This window comes from Polypterus senegalus, chromosome 15 (genome assembly GCF_016835505.1).
Source record: "Polypterus senegalus isolate Bchr_013 chromosome 15, ASM1683550v1, whole genome shotgun sequence".
Taxonomy (NCBI): Eukaryota; Metazoa; Chordata; class Cladistia; order Polypteriformes; family Polypteridae; genus Polypterus; species Polypterus senegalus.
Window position 1 is genome coordinate 41022487 of NC_053168.1, and position 21006 is coordinate 41043492.

Below are 21006 nucleotides of genomic sequence, written 5' to 3' on the forward strand. Positions count from 1 at the left end.
AAAAAAGTTAATCTAAGCCAGATACACAGCAATATTTAGAGATAATTTTGGTAAACATGATCATCTGCAAACCTAGCAAATTTGTTTCAAAAACACTGACCAATTTCATGATTAACATTAATTTGCATAATATAGCAAAAATAATTAACTTAAAGCAATGCGGAAAAGACTGCAAGCACTGTAGGAGTATAAACTTAGTGTTGCTATCAATCTGCCTTCAAGTTATTCTCCACGTGCATCATTTTAAAACTTTTCTGTACATCATTAAAATTAAAATTAAATAATCTACTTAGATAAAAATGCATGCTAATTCTTATATGTTGTGTCAGTCACACACTTACCAGCAGACAATTGCATTAAAATGCCAAAAATAGTTAATACACTGTAATACATCCATACAGTTCCATTAACCATTGAACCATTCTCACAGCCTATACAAAACAACCTTTATTTGCTTCATCTTTCATCTTTTGAAAGCATACATTTTTTGTGTTACTATCTGAAAACTATTAGGAAAAATAATGCTGCAAATAGATTGCATGTTTAAAAAAAAGAGCTTCACCAGGGGTTTGTTCTTTAGTTGGCAAACTGTAAAGAGATTCATTAGGTCTGGATCTATTACATTTATTTTTCTCTTCTACACAACCCTCCCTGGAGGGCAGAGAGAGATAGCCTCCTCACCTCTCAAGATGTGAGATGACATTCACCATAGACACTCTGCCTCAAGCACACTGTCATTTTGGGCTGGTAATGATATTGTTATTGCTGTGTTTGTAAACCGTCAAGCCTTGGTATCCATCTCTGCAGGATGCCATGCCAAGCCTACATTCACTGCATTCCTTTCTTACAGAACTGCCTTGGAAGAAGAGGAGATTTAGGCTTCAACCTTATAATACCATTTATTTTTAATCCTAAAAAGTCTCTGCAATGTTGTTATTCTATTATTTAAATTAATAATTATAACACAAAAACACACTAAGGCAGTTACCTGAAGACAATAATATTCTAAAAATTGTTTGAGCAATTTTTATAAGAAAAACCTCTGATACTAGTTTATTAATATGACACTGAAACTTTTAATGTCTAATATAGGAAACTACCAAAATACCCGCGCTTCGCAGCGGAGAAGTGCTGCGTTAAAGAAGTTATGAAAAAGAAAAGGAAACATTTTAAAAATAACGTAACATGATTGTCAATGTAATTGTTTTGTCTCTGTTATGAGTGTTGCTGTCATCAAGGATTTGATTATCATTATTTCTTTCAATCAGGTTCATATTTGGAGGACGTGTTGTGTTCAAGTTACATTCCGTGTTTGTCAACTGTTGTAAAGATAACAGGTTTCATTCATCGAAGTGTTCACTACCCAAGTCGCTACTCATGAATCTAAGATGTTTAACAGGCATTCCTGGTATTAACTTGTGGATTTGCCTGCGAGTATTTAGCGGCAGCGTGTCTATGAACTTGTGGATTTGCCTGCGAGTATTTAGCGGCAGCGTCTCTATTAAGTTGTGGACTTGCCTGCGAGTATTTAGCGACAGCATCTCTATGAACTTGTGGACTTGCCTGCGAGTATTTAGCAACAGCGTCACAAAGTTGTTTCCGTCTAGCTGCATCAGAAAATGTACCACAACGTCTGACACGCCTCTTTTTTACTGTTTTCTCACAGTTTGGATTGCTGCTGTCATAATCAGTTTGAGTTTCATGGTTTGTTTCAATGCAGGACTTGTCTTGAAGTGACATTTGGCATCTGTCAAGTGTTGTAAGCATACAACCGGCTTCATTGATAACTTCGCATCCAGCTTTTGAGAGTTGCAAAAGTTTATGAAGGATGGATAGCACAAAGGTCCTCCTTACAGAAACCAGTAGTTAAAACTTGGAATGTCTAGGAAACCAATAGGCAAATCATTTGAAAACTGACATTAATGTTTTGTAATTAGTTTAAGTTGTATGCTCACTCCTTGTATACTCAGTTGCATAAAAGAAGAAGGTAAAAAGTCATCTGCAGTCTTCAAATAAATGTGTCACTCAAAGCCACAGCCTTTCAAGAAAACAGAACTTTCTGGGCACTCACAATGATATAATCAAAGGCAATGCAGAATGGTGTACACTTTGGAATGCTACCCTGAAACGTGCAGTACATGTAAAATCCTGATAAAATCTCTGGTGATTGCCCAAGCAAGTTAAATACACTCAGCAATCAAATCTTATTGTTTTTATAGCTATTAAAAAAATAAAACAGCCAGATGAACTGACTATACATGCAGGAGCCAATTTAATGCATCTGCACTGCAGAATGCCAGTTGAATGCTGTGGGCAGAAGCAGATGGTCAATGAATAACATAGAGGCGATAAACTAAGCTCATTTTCTCTCTTTTCCCCTGATAAAGTTACAGAAAAAAACATAAAATAGGTGACCTTAGTATTGATTTTTCATTACAACGTATTGTTTTAGCATTGTGTGTCAAGCCAGCCTGCATATAAAACACATACTGTGCTCAAACCTGCTTGTTGGCTGAGTCTAAGGTAACTAAAATTAATATTGGAAGGTGCTGTTTAAAGAATTACTGCATACAAAAATTTATTTTATATGTTACTTATCCCATGTGGTTTGTAGTGATGGCCAAGGCCAAATTTAATCTCATGTTTCACTAATGCATGAGGGGAAGAAGTAGGTTCAATTCAGAAGCTCAATGCTGTGTGAAGGCGGTTTTCATAATATATTTATTCTAACAATATTTTATCAAAAAATGCATGCATTTTGCACAATGTGAGCATACGATTGGATGAGCTGACATGCTGATCACCTAACACAAGTAATGAGAGATTTTCTAGGACATTTTTGATATTGTTTATTGTTGTCCATCGTTGGTCTCCACAGACGGCTATTTAAGTAACAAAGAATATTTTTATTTTATTATTCCTCTGTTTAAAATGTTGATTTTAAAGCTGTAATAAAACAGCAGAAAAAAGTAATATAACGGTCATGTTGCATTGCCTTTAATGACAAAAAATCAAGCTTATGCTTGCTGTTATGGATACTTAGTTCTACCACAACATCGCAGTTGATCAGAGATCTCAAGCTTAACAGGCAGCAGCCTGTCCATTTAACACTAGAATTACCAGAGCCTACGAAAAAACTCATAAATCCGGCCCACCTTAAATCCATTCGCACCTCTCTGTCAGCATCTTTTGTCCTGTAAATGTGTCGATAAAGACAAGCAGCCTACTATTCCAGTCCCCATCAAACCCCCACACCGTAGAACATGCACAATGTTCTACCAGCTCATGCCTTGTTTGATTATCTGGGAGTGAACTGCTGGAGTTTTAAAGTGGAAATAATAGATCGTTATTTGGAACACATGCATTTCATGTGTGTTCCGTTTCTACAGTAATCTGTGTAAACACATTGTTAAAACAGAAACTTTTTCATATTTTAGTAATAAATGTTACAAAATGTACGCATAAACTATAGAATGTGTGAAGCCTGAAGTCCACAGATCAAATAAACACTTTCACAAAAGGTTTAAGGACGATACAACAGCTTCCGTGGCGTAACGGTTAGATTTGCCGACTTATAATCAAGAGTCCCCAGTTCGATCCTGACTGTCTCCTATATTTACTGTTTTCAGTAGTGAGCTGCTCTTCTTGTTAATATTATACAGTACACACATACAAATTTGTTTGTGTCTGTAACAGACCGTGTACATTTATAGTAGTGTACTTGTAAAAGTTACCTTTTTTTTTAACTTTTATTCTCTCATTCACAATCACGATACATACTATCCCCCTAGGGATCTGACGCTGTTAGGTTTTATTTGAAACTGGGAATAACTGTAGATGTGAGTAGTGTTTTGAGGCAATGGAACTGGACATTCTCTGATCCGGATCTGAATTGCGCACACTTTTCTCTATGCTGTGGTTTCTATTACACACCTGAAAGAAAGAGACAATATATGTGACATTTTGAAGAAATCATTTTACAGGACAAAAGACACTGACGGAGAGGTGCGAACGGATTTAAGGTGGGTCGGATTTACGAGTTTTCTTGTAGGCTCTGGTAATTATAGTGTTAATTATGAAAATAGACACTAACTAGTAAGCTTTAACTTTCTTTTATCCCTGCTGCCTCCTGTCACTAGCTTTTTCGAAAGTGGCTAAATGTTTTTCATTGATGGTACAGCACATTATTTGTTTTATGTTCTTATTGTATATTACTGCTGTCTTTCTTGATGTGTAACTTTTTTGTGTTTGGATTTGATTTCTGCCTTGCATTTAACGCTGTTGGTCAATGTTCTGGATGACTAGGAGATTTAATGGAAGAATAAATAAATGGATGGAAAACATTATTTGTTAAAAAAATGTAAATACATTTCTAGCCAATAGTCATTTTTGTCAATCCAGAATATGATGAGGCAGGCAACTCTGCTTTTCAAAGCCAATTGTGCTGTGATCTGTAGCAATTATAAATCAACTAGTTGTATGGAATGTACTATTAAAAAAATGTACACGCCCAAGTTGCCTATGCAATTTTTTAAACTTCTTTTCATTCACAATATACAGCATACTGTATCTGTTCACCTTCATAACTGAATGAACAAATTAATGAATTGTATGTATTTGAATACAGCAGTTTAAATAAACATGCCATTTAAATACAGTCTGTGATACATAAGAAATATTACATGTAAATAGGCACTTGTATTGCATAATATTAAGTAGTGCTTGCAGGGTAATATAGCTGAAAATTTTTGTTCATGCCAGCTCAGACCTTAGAGGGAACATTGCTTCAAATGTATACCATCAACTATTTCAGACAAATTCAGATATAAGTTAAGGGAGTTATGATTTACAATAGCAGAATACTAATACAATGGGGCAAAAACATCTTTCCTCAAAAACACATTTATTTTCATTTGAAAGATGTCTGTGCATATCCTAAAATGAAGAAAGTCCCTGATTTGGTCTCTGTATCAAAGAACAATGCAAAATAATTCCATCTAGTGTACCGTATTTCTGGTGTGTATACCACCTAGTACATCTCAATTTCACTCCATGACACAGTGAACCTCTTGAGCTTAATAAGGAGCTAACATCAATAAGCACAGGCATACTGACTTTGCACAGAATGGTAATGCAATTTGGATAGATCAACACCAAATTTTAATCTAAGTTACATGCCCCATATATTATTGCCTCTTTCAGTGGTAATGGTAAGAAAATCAGATCATGCTTGGAATTAAAAAGTTGGTCAAAAAGCCTAGGTATCTTCTTAAAAATGATGGACTTGAAATAGCCAAGTACTGGTAGGTAATTTGTCCTATTCTGGTAAACACTTTTCTGCAACAAAACATAAGCTTAACATTCCCAAACCTGCTTTAATCCAGTCTTTGGTCATGTGGAGAAAGTTTGTAGAGGTCTGCATTCCCACCGGGCTCAAGGGACCCAATGCAATTGCTTGTAATGCAGGACTGTAATTCAGTGGTCAACACCCATGTGCAGGGGTTAGCTAGTGTCTGGGACTTTAAAATTAAAATTTAAACAAAACATACAATCATTCAATATATTAGTTACAACGCCTGCATTTACTGTCTCATGCATAGCCTTCTCAAGATTGTAGGGTCCCAGTAGAAACAGCATTAAAAAAGAAAATAGAAGACTGCAAAACTCACTAAAGGGAAGTCTGACATTTGGTAGTCAATTTGAATTGTTATCGATGGTGATGGCAATGGCAACCAAGTGCCGTTTGCTTGCTGTGATAAATGTGCTAACAAACAGTGGACACAAGTCAGGCACCTCAGGTTTAAAGTGCCATGCATGGGCAGTAGCGAAGGGTCAAACTAATCTGACATTTTTTCCAAACCTGTCAAAAGTAACAACTAAGGCTAAAGTGATTAACTGGATAAATGTGCAGATTTTGTTTCCAAGGATGTACAGCTTTACAACACAGTGCCTGGTGAGGACTATTCATTTTGAGCAGTACCCATTTGACATGGCAGCCGATATTGGAAAGTCTTACGTTTAAAGAGATATTGTCCCATCCAGCCTCTATATTTTGGCATGTGGTAGAAAAAGCCTAAAAAATGAGAAAGGATATTGTACATGATATGCTAGAGACCGTCAGTAAATATGGGTGTACTGTTAAAACTGATATTTGGGCCGAAAACTTTGAGAAAATGTCTTTCATATCCGCTACTATCCATTATATTAATGAGAGCTACAATCTTGTGTCAAGTTGAAACAGGCATGATTAAAATGGGTGAAAACATTTGTGCTTCACTGTTTGAAAAATGTAAAAGACTACAGAATTAACTGCAAACACAATCATTGCCATTTTCTTCCGAGGTCCTCCCTGCGTGGAGTTTGCATGTTTTCCCCATATCTGCGTGGGTTTCCTCTGGGTGCTCCGGTTTCCTCCCACAGTCCAAAGACATGCAGGTTAGGTGCATTGGTGATCCTAAATTGTCCCTAGTGTGTGCTTGGTGTGTGGGTGGTGTGTGTGTGTGTGTGCCCTGCGGTGGGTATTAGCGCCCTGCCTGGGATTTGTTCCTGCCTTACGCCCTGTGTTGGCTGGGATTGGCTCCAGCAGACACCCATGACCCTGTGTGAAATATAGCGGGTTGGATAATGGATGGATGGATGGACAATCGTTGCCTTGCAAAGCCACACCAGATTAAACTGTACTACCCATTCTTAACACAATTCTCTCAAGTGCTTTAATGCCAGCAGTGATGGAGAAAGCACCCAAAGTTGTAGAGCTCCTGGCTAATGTAAAAAAAGGTTAGTCAGATATTTTAAAGGTACTGGACAATAAGGCAAGCTTACGATGTCCCTCAAACAGTCCATGGAGACATGGAATTTTGATATGCTAGATTCAGTGTTGCAGCAATTTGATTACTGGCTGCATCAACAAAAAGATACTCACAACTATGGCCTCTTTTCTGAAACCGTTCAAAGATGCTACAACTGATTTAAAATCAGATATTATGATGTCTGAAAGAACTTGTTAAACTGTTTAGCACCAACTCCTATCTTCATGTTCTACAAAGTAGCAACATTTCTCAGTCCAAAGCTTCAATTTCTATACCTTTAATTTAAGAGGTTCATAAAGGCACAAAAACAAGAAGAGATTTGTAATAATTTGTAATAATTGCACTTTAATGCGATTACACACATTTAAAGAGTGTAGTGAAGTTCACTGGACAGCTGTTAGTGATGCCCTCTTTCCTCTCAGAGCTGGCAAGCAGATGAGAAAATGCATGTACGTTCACAGTGCTTTGCTTGATTACAATGTGTTTGTATTGATAAGCAAAAAGTACTGTGAGCTGTAAAAAGAAAAAAAAAATTCCAATACTTTTTGAAAGTGGGGAGTGTATATTAATAGTAATATACTGACTACAAAATGTATATGTGTGACTTGTACAAAGACAGCACCTACCTTCTGTAACCATTCCACATTTGTCTGGAACGAATAGTAATTACTAACAGAGATTGTACTTTATTTTAATAATAAACAATTGCCTTGTGCCAAAAAAGGCACATTGCTTACTCTACTCTTCTTTTTCTCCCTTTCTGTGAAAAAGACTTATTATTTAAGTCCCATGGAAAGATATGTATTAAATACTTATGAAGCAGAACTGTTGCAAAAAAAAAAAAAAAAAAGCGAGAAGGACAACTGGACCAAAGAGGGGAAGGCTTCAGCCATTTCCTTGTACATGATCATGTTAAACAATCTTATCAACCATACATGACTTTTTTCTTTAGTGGAAGCAGGGTGTTTCTGTGGGTGGGAATGAGTCAAAACCATTAGAATGCAGGTAGGAGTGGGACAAATGAGGTCAAGTGCATGCAAGAGAAGGCAGGCATGGGACGGAGTACTGTATACTAAGTACTATGGGAGCAGGCAGCCGGGCGGTCACAGGTTTAAAAAAAAAAAAAATCAGTCCTGCACAGACCTCTAGCTGTTAGAACATAAGAGTCTATCCCAGCAACAATAGGTGCAAGTCAGGAAACAGTCCTAGATGAGTTTCTAGTCCTTAGTAAAGCCCACTTGCATGCACAGCCACAAATTCGTAATTGCCATTTGGTCTAACATGAAAAACATGAGTACACAGAGGAAAGCTTACAAATTCAACAAAGACATTGACCAAAAGTAGAATTCAAACTCAGAATGCTGCATTTGTGAAGTAATAGCACTAATCCCTGTACTACTGTGTCACCACCACAGCAGAACCACTGCTAACATTATCCATTAAATCAATTTCACGTTTCATTAACTTTTTTTGAATACTAAAGATGTTGCTTCAAAGGTTTGTGTTTCAGTTTGTCAGCACATTACAAGCAATTACAAAGAACTCTCTCAGATCATTTAGGACTTCATGAGTTGACGCCAATTTAATAAGGGGTGTCCTCTTGTAAGATAGTCTCTTCCTTTTTTAACCCAAATGGTCTAAATATTAATTGTGGTGTACTTTTGTACAGCACAGTGATAATTCCACAATTAGCTAAAAGTGACAACAGCTCACTCTCATAATGCTCAGGGTGAGATGAAATTGGCTATACTTCACAGTCATATAGGTTTTGTATTTAACTTCGTTCTATCCACTTTTATGGACTGAAGGGTCTCCACCACATGACCACAGACTTCTCAAAAGCCAAATGTTTAAACATAAAGTGGTCTATGTATAACGTAAATAATAAACCACCTAGTTAGATAGATAAACATTTTAAATTAAATAACGAGTCATACAATTTAACTAGTTACTGCATGTATGTAAGTGGTAATTCAAAATTTATATAACATTTTAAAAAACTGCTGAAGTTAATACATTCAGCTGAACAACACTGCCTGTGTCATTGGAAATGATACCTCATCTAAAAAAAAATGTGACACTTGCACAGACACAGTTTCACACTTTTGATTGAACTTATTTCCTTAATTAGACTTTTTGCTTCCCTATTTGTCTACCGGCTTATTAGGATGCAAAACCCTTGTCAGCTTTTCAGTTCAGAGAAATTTAGTAAGAAAATGAATCCTGTTTTCATTAAGGACTGCATGCAATAATCTCTTTGGCTAAAGAACATTTACTGTGTTAATTCTGCCTAAATAATTCACAAAGATCTGAAAGTGATAGTAGAGATAACATCCTCCTAAGCAGAATTCATTGATCTCCATGTGCCATCACAGCTATGTCAATTTTACAAAAACTGGTTATTTCCTCAGATATGAAGGAAGAACCTCTTTTCAATCAAAATGAATCAACTAAATACTGTTTTGTGTTTTAATGAGGCACAGATCTTTACTAAAATTCATAGTTAGATATGATAAGTCTTTTTAATCGGATCTGAGTTTAGATACATTAAAATAATTACCACATATTTCAATTAAAGTAAAGCCTATGTGTCTAAATAAAAGGTTTAGTTGGAAGTGTAACCTTCAAGAAAGGAGTCAGACACTTTTGAGTAAGAGGATCAGTATCAGTAACAATTTAATAAACTAGGAGTCATTAGCAGCAGCAAAGGTCCCCTATTCTTCTCAACTGGCGTTCAAATATGCATAAAGCAACATGTTTAACACATTTTATATACATAGTTCCTTTAATGGCGAGGTTCAAAATGGTATATAGTATGTATGTTATATACTTGTTGGTAGCTAAATATTTAATTTAATACATTTTTGTACAAAAAGGGTTGACACTTGCAAGATCAAACCTTATTCTCTGCACACATTCTTACAATAACATATTTAAAAAAAGAAAATAAATATAATCACAATACTCTACGTGGAACATTTCTCTGTTTCCATGCTTTAACAAAAATGTCAGTATAACTTCAGGCAACACGATACTATTGCTTAGTTTAAAATAATCCCAATAATGCACTACAGTCTTTTCAGTAAATGACTACCTTCTCAGCGACAGAAACTTAACACTATTACTACACAGATTTTAGAAAAACATCTCATTAGCACCTTGGGAAACAAAAAGCAATGTTTCAAGATGGTCAAATTCACAGATTTATCAAGGGGAAAGTTATATTTCCATTTAGAGTGAAATAAGTGAGACATGGTCAATTGCAACGCACACAAGCAAATTTACAAGGTAACAAATTGCAATCAACAGCACCTTCATTATATTAAACATAATAGTGATAGTTCGGGCACTCTAATTTAGCTCAAAACTTAGTATTATACATTAAATGATTTGTTTCAGTAAACCTTCTCTACAGTATATTCTAATGGAAATTGATTTGCTGGCTATATGAATTAAATAATAACAAAGCCTCATCCTCTTCTTTAGCTTGTTCGCTTCCAGAACCATTACCAATGTGAATGAATTATGCATAGATTACATATGAATAAAAAGGATATAATTAGACTTTGACAGTTAGCTAACACACAAAAGAAAACACCCACAGAACAGGTTCTTTCACTCTTAACCAAGGTGACTGGGCAAAGAAATCAACCAAAAATACCTAATTAGACCTATAACATCCACCTTACATTATATTGCAGCATGTATCAGTTACTTAATTCTTCTTTCCACCATACAAATAATAATCAAAAAGCAAGTATTTTCTATACTGTACCAGTACATTTCTCCACAAGAATATTCAGAAATTCTCTATTCTATAGAATATAAGAAAGAAAGAAAGAAAGAAAGAAAGAAAGAAAGATTTCATTCAAATGGCTTAACAACAGTAGAAACACATGAAGGTTTCCTAATCATCCAAAACCCGTTACTTAAAAGCTCAAATCAACTGCAGTTCCAGAAATACAGTATATTTTTCTAAACAGCATGACAACCAAAAATAAATTCATCCTCTATTATTTATTTACGGCTTTGGCCCACAGACATAAGAGGCAGTATACAGTATGTAAATTATGGCATCATAAATTATGCTTCTATTAATAAATATGAATTTCAATGAAGAGCTTTACTGCATGCTGCTGTTAAATAAATCAATAATAGACAGCTTAAATCACAGTTTAGAATACCCTGCTCAGCGCTTCAGCTCACTGAACTATTACGCATGTATTACCCCAACAGACCACTGGATTCTTTGTGGTACACCAGTAACCATATTACTGTATTTGAAACACAACATGAATCTGATGCTAGAGTTGGCGAACATTAATAATGGGCCTCTCAGTAGAATGTTTTTCTGTTCATTCTGTATTGTGGAAGAAAACTTTACACAGATATTTATCATATCACATCAACTTGTCACAACAAATAATATCTAACAGCAGGGACAGATATAAAAATGTAAAAGTGGTTCTAAAACCAATAATAAAATAACTCAGACACTGATAATTGGTGTAATAATTAAACATCTCATTAGCACCTTGGGAAACAAAAGCAATCTTCTAAGATGGTTAAAGAAAGATGGTTAAGAAATAAAAAGCAGATACATTATGTCAAAGATAAACTTAAAGACAACACTGACTTAAAGGTCTAGGAGCACACTTTTCAAACAGTTGCTTTGAAATAATCTTTTTACAATACAAGCCAAATTTGTCTTCCCTCGGTATATTACATCTATAAACAATTCTATGGTAAAAACTCAACATAGTACAGTGTATCAGGATAACTGACATGAATAGAGCAAAATCAGAATATTTAAAGACATTTATTTACAAAACATAAATAGAAATAGAAAAAATTTAAATTACAATTGAGTCCCTATAAACAAATAGATCAATATGACCAATAAGAGTGTGACTCACAGGTCGCAGGATTCTTGAACTGTAGAAAGAAAAAAAAAATCTTTCCAGCTGTCTCTCCCATAAACCCAAGCACAATTACACTCTCACCTCAAGCTCATTGATCCCTGCCTGAAAGAAGGACTTAGGTACCCTAGCAAACAGTCAATTTTGCAGTCTGAGAATATTCCAAAAATAGTGCTGCCTTTCAGGAATTGATTCTCCTATACCACATATCTGAAGCTATGCAACTTAAAAGGCCAGTGAGTAACTTGAAGTCACTTTAAAGTGCAGGAAGGCTTTAAGATTGCCTTTTTTCTTATGTCTGCAAATACCATGAAGACTGGGGTTGTTCACAATCTCACAGGCAAGGTGTTAGAAACTCTACACCCAATGGCACACCCTGTCAGCACTCACACTGATATTATCTAAATTATTCCAATGCCCAAGGGGCGCAGATCTCTGTCTCTATTTGGAAACCTTTTGTGTATAATTTGGCAAAAGGTTTAATGATACTCGATATCTGTCACTTATTTACAATGTACTGGCAAAATATCCTTAAAGTAACAGTTAAAAAACTGGACTGTGTCTTATGGAATGGTAACACAATGCAATACTTAGCAGCATTTTGATTTCCATTTATAAAAAAGATTTAGCAGTACCATCCTTACTAAAATACTAATGTCCACATTCTCTTAATTCTGTTTTATCATTTTTCCTGTTACATTATGACAGAAAAATTGTTGACAAAGAACTAAAAACTCAGTTTTACACAAAGCCTATATCTTATATTTCTTCACACAGTAACAATTAATTATCATGACAAACATTCTATTATTCATCAATATACAGTAGTTCAATAATAATCTAGTTAGCTTCAGCAAAATAGTCTTACAGCACAACACAAATGGATATATAAACTAAACACCACATTACAATTAAGAAAAACAGAACTTAAATCAGCCTCAGTTATAAAGCTTACCTTTTGGTTGAGTGTATTTTTACATTTTGAAATAAGGCACAATAAAAGCTGGACATTCAGAAAGGAAGTTAAGAAAATTCAACACTTGGAAAAACAGGGAGGAGGGTTGGGACTTTAGCTGGACGGAAGTCTTCTTGCAAATGATTTGGCCTGAAGCAATATAAACAGGTCATTAATCCACTTACAAAGGCCCCTGTTCTGTAGAATTCACACATGGTATTCCATTTGTAGCTTTCCTGTTTCACTAGATAATCTGATGCCAGTAAAACGGATGAACTGCTTTTCAGCAATTTAAGCAGTTTTATTGATCTGTTCCATGTTACTCCATAGAGTCAAGGCAACAATTTTCAGTCAATAATTTTTGTATTCGAATAGTGGCAAAAAAGGATTATGCAGATAATGTATAAAATGGTGCACCAATATTCCAGCATAATGTTCCTTTATATTTCTAAAAAGTACTGCACACCTTAGTACAATGTTCTGCAGGACACAATTTTAAGGCTTTTCAAAGATTTCACCTACAATAGACAGTCAGTCCATCAGGGAAAAAAAATTTGAGCAACAATTGTAATTGCTTTTGCCATTTTGCCCTTCATCATTCATCAGGGTGACAGCAGGGTGTAAGAAAAGACACACTTCCAAAATCCTTAAGACACTCCATAAACATCCTAGTAAAATATGCTCCAATGCACAATAGAAAAGGAACTCCACTGTGAAGGATATTAAATTGTAAGAGGTCAAGGTAAATCCTTTAGCCACAAAAACAAGAAAAGGTTTAGCATTCCAAAAGTTCCATTTTTTCCACTTCAAGTGATTCCACTGTTTAAGATTCAAAAAGCAGCCATAACATTCAGATATCCTTGAACCCATGTTTAGCTTTTATGCAGTATGTTTCAGACCAATCATATGCTACAACTCTGAGGCTGATTTAACACATCAGTAACTTGGCAAAACTCATAAATATTTTTAGGAAAATAATTAAATAAAAATGGGTTTTTCTTAACAAATTTATAGCATACAAGAAAACAAGGCAACACAGAATTTACTAAAATAAAGGAAAATAATTTTCAAAATTAATTATTCAACACACTTCTCCTTATAAGCTGATGCAAGGTCATTCACATTTTTGCATATTAGATGTTTTTGTTCGTAAAAAGCACGCTCAGCAAAACAGCATAAAACTACACTTAAAGCCACAATAAACCAAAAACATGGTAATAAGACATAACACTTTCTACAAAACAAGATTTAAAAAACATTTGCACACGCTACCGTAGAAAGAATATATGCCACTAACACTACAACACACTTTTACAAAATATCTACATCTCAAAAGTTAATTCACAAATGTTATTGTAACCACCATATTAAGCTTGAAAGGTAAATGCAACAAAATTAAATACACATGAGCTCACAATCCAAAAACCAAACTTTATCCTTCAGCATAAAGAGGCTTAAACAGAATTTCAAGCTGACAGGTGTTTGCCACTGTTTATGAAAACTACCTTTTAAAAAAACCTGCACACACAGACAAAAATTACACAAAGAATCTCTCATTTTCCACAACAAAAACTTATTTCTTTTTTCTAGCATTTCTGGTACTAACATAATACTTGCTTCTTCTCCTTTCATCAGCCTTGTCATGTTATCTCGAAACAAATTATTTCAGCTCTTTCAGTTATTAAGCTTTTACAAGCAATCAGCATTATTTACAGCTTACTGAAATCTCCTACTGTATATGTCAAGGAACAAGTATTGAAATAAAAACGTATCAGCACTTACCTGCAATTGGGAGGAGGGTCCAATGTAATTTCAGCCAGTTCTTTTTGAATCCTATCAAAAAGTAACATATGCCTAATTAGTGCTCTGTTGCTTTTTAGTAGAAGAAAATGAAACTTTATTTTTATATTGCATCAATCACAGATCAAACCATCATAAGACACATTAAAAGTCCAAAAGAACATAATGCAAAGTAACAGAACAGTTCAAAAGCACGATAAAGGACACATGTTTTTGTTTATGCTGTTATATCCAGCATCCAAAGTCTTGGGTTGAAGTCCTGCTTCAAGCATTAGCTATGCAGAGTTTACGATTTCCTCCAAAATCCTAAAGGCATTCATGATTGATTAATTAGTAATGAAATATTTGTTCCATATAAGTGAACATGTGCGTGTGCATATGATTGAAACTCTATACAGGAGTAGTCCATGCCTGGTGACCACCTTTACTGAGATGGGCCCCTATCATCGCTGCCCAGAATTGTATTAAGCAGGTTTCATTACAGAAGGGTAGAAGGATGGATAAAGCACAGTGAAATGAAAAAACTAAAATTACCTACAAAATGTTAAAGAAAGAACGGTATCATCTTACAATAAGTAAATCCACATCCACTCTGCATTATTCAATGGCTTTTTTGAAATAATACAAAGATAAAAAACACAGCATAAGCCTGCTGATACTAAAAAGGCTGATTGCTGATTCAAAAGACACAAGTCAATTGGAGCTGAGCGTCGTCATCTGCAACATTACGATTGTTTAAATGAATGTGACTGCTTGTGAACTCAACTGCGTAACTCTGTGCTTTTAAAAGGCAGCCAATGTAGCAGAAATGTAAAATGAAAAAGACAAAATAATCCCTCACTTCTCTGAAAAAAGTGCATAATCCACAGTTATTCCAAAGATAGCTATTTTAGCATTACTTAAAGTGATTTATGATTATTATTTCAAACAGACTGAATTTAGAAAAGGGCACCAGTGGTTAGCATTGCTGCCTCACAACTCCAGCTGCCTGAATTCAATTCCCAGCCCAGTCATTGTCTATTCAATGTCTGCACATTATTCTGTTGGTTTCTCAAATAAATGTACTGTAGTGTTGGTTAACTTGCGACTCCTGGACCAGTGTGGGTCCATGCATTAATATTTTCTATGATACCTTGCACCTGACAATATCAGGTTAGGCTCCCCACAACCCAAGATGTGAAAAGTGAACTCAGAAAATTGGTGAAGACTTAAATAAGAGATTACTAGTTAATGAGCAGAGCAGTATTTTACTGACATTCAGGATTTAAAGCAGCAACAGTTCATTTCTTTTCTAAAAGGATAACTACTTTTTCTCTGATTTAATGCATTAATGACAGCGATATTGAGGGCAGCTATCATACCCATTTATAAATTTGGTGTGAAATCAACATCAAATATGGATTATTCCTGCTCACACAAAAGTATGGAAGATCAAACACTGCCACATATATTCCTTGGAAATGTTATTACATATTCCCCTTGGACAGCTTTGATGTAAAGTAATAATTCATTTCCAGGTTTACAACAAAATCTGGCCAAGGTCAAGCTGCACATTATGCCAAGTCAATATCTTAGTTTATGACCATTTGTGTTAGAGTGTATAACTTTATCTACTGAAGTATAATGACTCTAGTAGAAGCTCACATTTTTTTTTCTCAGCAAAGATAAACTCATAAAAGACTCTTGTGGTTAATGCATTTCTTGCTTTAAGGTGATTATGTTCCCAGCTGTGCCTTTTCCTAAGCAAATACTGCATTGATTTTCTGATAATACATGGAACCTGATTATTACAACACAAAAGTTGTCGTGTTCTCCAAAATGCAAAATGAAAATCTTGAAATAAATGTTTTTAACCTTTTAGCACTTGTAGAAAGCTTTGCTGCAGTTTTACTTGAAATTTTGGTTTCTTTCTTCTTGGGCTGTGTTTGTTCTCTTTCTTGCTCTTGTTGAACACTTTCACGCTGATCAATATCTGAGCTTCCCCCACTAGTGCTTGGGCTATCATCAGGTCTTTGCACTTCACTGGACATCTTGACCTAAGATTAACAAGGAAAACCCAGTAAGTTATAATTGGAATAACTGTTTTTACTCCAAGACAAATAGTACCAGAGGCAGTAATAATAATTTTAAACGAACACATTCCAGCATAATGGAACTGGGAATATTCTGCACAGATGTGTAATATTTCTCAAAATCATTATAAGCAAGCAGCTTTAAGTACTCAAAAATGTAATGATTACTTTAGTAATGACAGTAGGGCTGTTGTTTTATAGAAATCCTGCCATGGAGTGAGCTTTTATGGAGAATACACCAATAACCTGACCTAACACAAGCTGTTCTGGACATTAGAAATCTGCTTGATTTTGAGTCATTCTAATTTTTAGATAATCTTTTATTATTTTTAGAGAACTGTAGATGCATAAATGCTAAAAAGTAAAAGTCAAATCAAGAAAAAATAACATATTAAGATTGCATATAATCAGTATACTATATAATCAAAATTGCATAAATCTTAAATGCTTCACATAAAATGTTCACACTAAAATAAACAGATACATAACTACACAGTATTTTATTGGATTTATATTGTTGCCTGGTGACCTTTAAGCACAAGGTCTTCTGGTTCAGTCCTCACACTGATAACTGTGTTACACTCAGCTGTTTGCTTAATTTTCTAGTGGTCCAGCTGTAGAGTGTAAATAATTTCTGATTTCTGAAAGTGATTCGGCATACAGTACAGAGGCTGCTGCTTCACAGCTACAGAACCTGGGTTCGGCCCTCAGCCCAGTCAATGTCTTTGCAGAGCTTGCATATTTAACCCATGAAGTTTCTCCAGGTACTCAGGTTTCGACTCTAAATAAGTGCATGTTAGCTAGCTAGTTTACTTGTTACTCTAAAATTGTCCTGTAATGAGTGAATGTAATGTGCTGTATGTATGTGTCCCCTGAAATGTGCTGTTATGCTGCCAGTGCTAGTTCCTGCCCTGTTCCCAATATATCCAGTATATACTTGACTACCTGTCCCCCAATAAAAAAGTTCAGAAAATGGGTGAATTTAAAAATGATTGAGATAAACTTTTCTGCACAATATATATAAGTAAATGTATTAACAAGGATTTTCATAATCCAATAATTCAAGGAAATTGAACACTACTGTACATGGCCTGGTGACTCTAAATGGGCAGTGGGGTTGGGTAATTAGCTGGTCATAGGATGGACTGCTGGCCAGCCAAAAAACTTTTCCTGTCTTGTGCCCTTTGCTGCCAAGAGAGGCTTCGGAATCCTTAAACACTATACCGAAGAGAATAAGTTCAAACATAGGGCGGCTAGACGGGTAAAACATATCTCAATCAATCAATCAACATTTATTTATATAGCACATATTCATACAAAAAAATGTAGCTCAAAGTGCTTTACAAAATGAACAGAAAAATAGAAGACACAATAAAAAATAAACATAAGTCAACATTAATTAACATAGAATAAGTAAGGTCCGATGGCCAGGGTGGACAGAAAAAACAAAAAAAAAAACTCCAAAAGCTGGAGAAAAAAATAAAATCTGTAGGGGTTCCAGACCACGAGACCGCCCAGTCCCCTCTGGGCAATCTACCTAACATTAGTCAAACAGTCCTCTTTGTATTTAGGGTTTTCATGGAAGGACCTGATGATGATGGTCACGTAGACTTCTGGCTTTCAGTCCATCAATGTTGGTGTAGCATGATGCTTTGAGTAGGTGGTGGTGGCGCAGGCCGCCACCACAAAGAAACCAATATCTGAATAAGAAATGAGTTTAATTTATAAGTTTTCTAAGACAAGCAGGTGATTTTACTCTATATGCATCTACAAAGTAAAAATTCTCAAATTCGCTCAATCCAACTCACCGGCACTTGGAGCTATTTGGGACTAAGGTCCCAAAAAGCGAAAAGCGAATGCAGTGATCGGAAAACTACAACAACATACATTGTACTACAAAACATGACAATTAACTGAATTTCTATTACTTACTACTACAGTAAGTTAATAATAAATAAATGAAGGAACATGACAGTGGAATGCTTATAGCCAATAATTAACAGCTTCAGACACCTAGCTTCCTTTTCCATCCTAGTCACTACCAAGGGAGGTTTACACCTTCTCCTAATCTTGTTTGATTTTTTCTTTCTGGGTACTTTGGTTTCATCCAAAATCCCAAAGGTGTCCACATTACATTAACTCTCCTGTTATGAAGATCATAGTTGAGTGTGGAAGGGTGTCCTGCAGTAAAGAATAACTAGTTCATAGCTGCTTCCTGTCTTGTACTCAGTATTTCTCTGGATAGGCTCCACTACAATAATGGATGGATCTTTACAATAAAAGAAAACTTTTCCACTATTTCATACGAAGTACTGAAAGTTGTATTTTGAATTTTCAAGCAGTGTCTATTCCTTGCATCTTTTACAGACATAAAACATAACTTAAAAGACTTTATGTTTAGCTATGGCTATTCAACTTTTTCTAAACAAGATTTAATATTATAATGGAGTTTCTGTTTTGTAAGAAAAGTGATCATGAACTACTACACAAAACTAAACAGTTTGTTTTAAACTTTGAAACCACTATCAAATAATAAACCATAACCACTGAAGGATTACTGTCACTGCTTGGTCATGTTAAGGTAGCTGACAAATTCTGGTTCAAGAGCAATCCAGATGATGGACAATTCTCTAGTCATGGTCTTTCAGAGAGTTTATGCTGATTTGCAATATATGCAGGTTAGTGCTTTTCTCATTTATCTCTAATGTGATCATAGGAGTAAATATGAACATTAATGCCATGCTCTGGATTTTTTTTTTCTTTCATTCGAAAGTGCACGTTTTCTATTCCTGAAGTACATCAGCAGGTTCAAATTTCCTTTTGTTGCTAAACATACTGCATTCTGTTTTTGTGATACTTTTCTATAAACAGATTTATGCATGACTATGCTTCTTATCAGTTGTTTTTACGTATCAACGTTGTAAATATTTGCCCAATGTAATTTATATGGTATACCATTTTATCGTGATGTGTTCTGTATGTTCAAAAGAATCCGATCTTAAAGGAAAACTGGACGGCCGAATGATTCTGGTCATTTAACATTATTCCATTATGCTTCCGATTGTTAAGTTTAATTTAAAACTGAGGGAACAATATCAACCAGAACACTTTTCAATAAGGGAAAATTCCTTCCAGATCCACTCGTGCCCCCTGGACAAATGACCTCTAAAGGAAAAAAAAACTGTTAACTAACGGTCTTGACGCGGGTGGTGGCACTTTCTAATCATATGCCTACCAAATGCGATCTCTGCAGGAATAAAAAGAATAAAAAAAGAAGACCAAACGACCATATAGGAAAACTCGACTTGTCTTTGCCACGCTGTGTTAGGCAAATGAAACCAATAGCGACACTTGAGTTAAACAAATCGCGGTGGGCAAAACGGGCGCTATTACAAACGGAGGAAGGCTTCATGTTTTCTTGCGATGATCTACGGGCGACTCGTGCACGCTATGCGAAAACTCCCGAAGCATTTAGACCCCCGAGGTGGACATAAATGCGTGTCTTTTTTACGCTTTCCTTCGGGTGGAACTGTCAAAATTGTAGTGAAGGAGAAACACAAACTGCACAAAATCAACTGCGATGTTAAGCTTGCTTCATTCAAAAAGGATGCCGCTGAAGAGGCCTTTAAAAGGCAGTTAAAATGCTCAGACTCTTCTCTGATACCATATATAAATAATAAATACAGCTCTACAGGGGGGGTGGTAAAAAAAAAAAACCCTCCGCACTAATTTCAGGAAACGCTAACTCTTAAAACATGGGGATCATCGGCGCGTGTACGCGATGAGGAGCTGTTCGTAAAATTGTGAATTCAGAAAGGTTTCTCTAATGACCACAACGAAAGCTGCTTCAGCACAAAGACACTGGGAAACCCCCGCGAAAAAATATCACTTTCATGGGACATTTGCTTACTTTTCAATCAGTTACAAGCCGGAGTCACAAAGCTAAGCATTCGGATTTACCTGTCAGTGTCGGGGCAAGTGCTGGTCCAGGCTAAAATTCTCTGTTATTGCCCCCGTTTGGCTCTCCCTTTCTCGCCCCCTCTCTCTCTGTCTTTCGTTAGTGGAACGTATACACATACACACACACACACATACACATACACACACACACGGCGAAACAGCCGAGAGAAACTGAAGCTACCGGACCGCCTCCGCGCGCGCTCCCAAAGAAGCCGAACTCGCGCTGCGCGTGCCCGCGTCCAGTTCCAGCACTGGGGGGGTGTCACATCTATTCTAGGTGGAGGGGCTGCAGGCGAGCGCGCACGCGTGAGTGTTAAGAGTGACTGAAGGAGAGAAAGAAGTGGAACGAGGGCCTGGGGACAGAATCAGCTCTCCTTAAATAGACTAGCCACGCGCGTAAGGATGGACTGGCGGGCTGCTGCTCTTTCGCTTCTAATTAATAATTAAGAGGAAACCGCTGCCACTTGACAGACGTCCTTCCCAGAGAGATG

At 35.9% G+C, this 21006-nt stretch overlaps 1 protein-coding gene across 1 annotated transcript in view; it reads right to left on the reverse strand.

The window, feature by feature from the left end:
* Positions 1 to 20737, reverse strand: part of ube2e2 (ubiquitin-conjugating enzyme E2E 2) — a 424382-nt gene extending 403645 nt beyond the window's left edge. The window contains exons 1-3 of the mRNA XM_039736653.1: positions 20516 to 20737; positions 16338 to 16519; positions 14466 to 14516 (exon numbers count right to left, since the gene is read on the reverse strand). Coding sequence (XP_039592587.1) covers positions 14466 to 14516; positions 16338 to 16513 — 227 coding nt within the window. The 5' untranslated portion in view covers positions 16514 to 16519; positions 20516 to 20737. The remainder of the gene's footprint in view (positions 1 to 14465; positions 14517 to 16337; positions 16520 to 20515) is intronic.
* Positions 20738 to 21006: the final 269 nt, after the last annotated feature.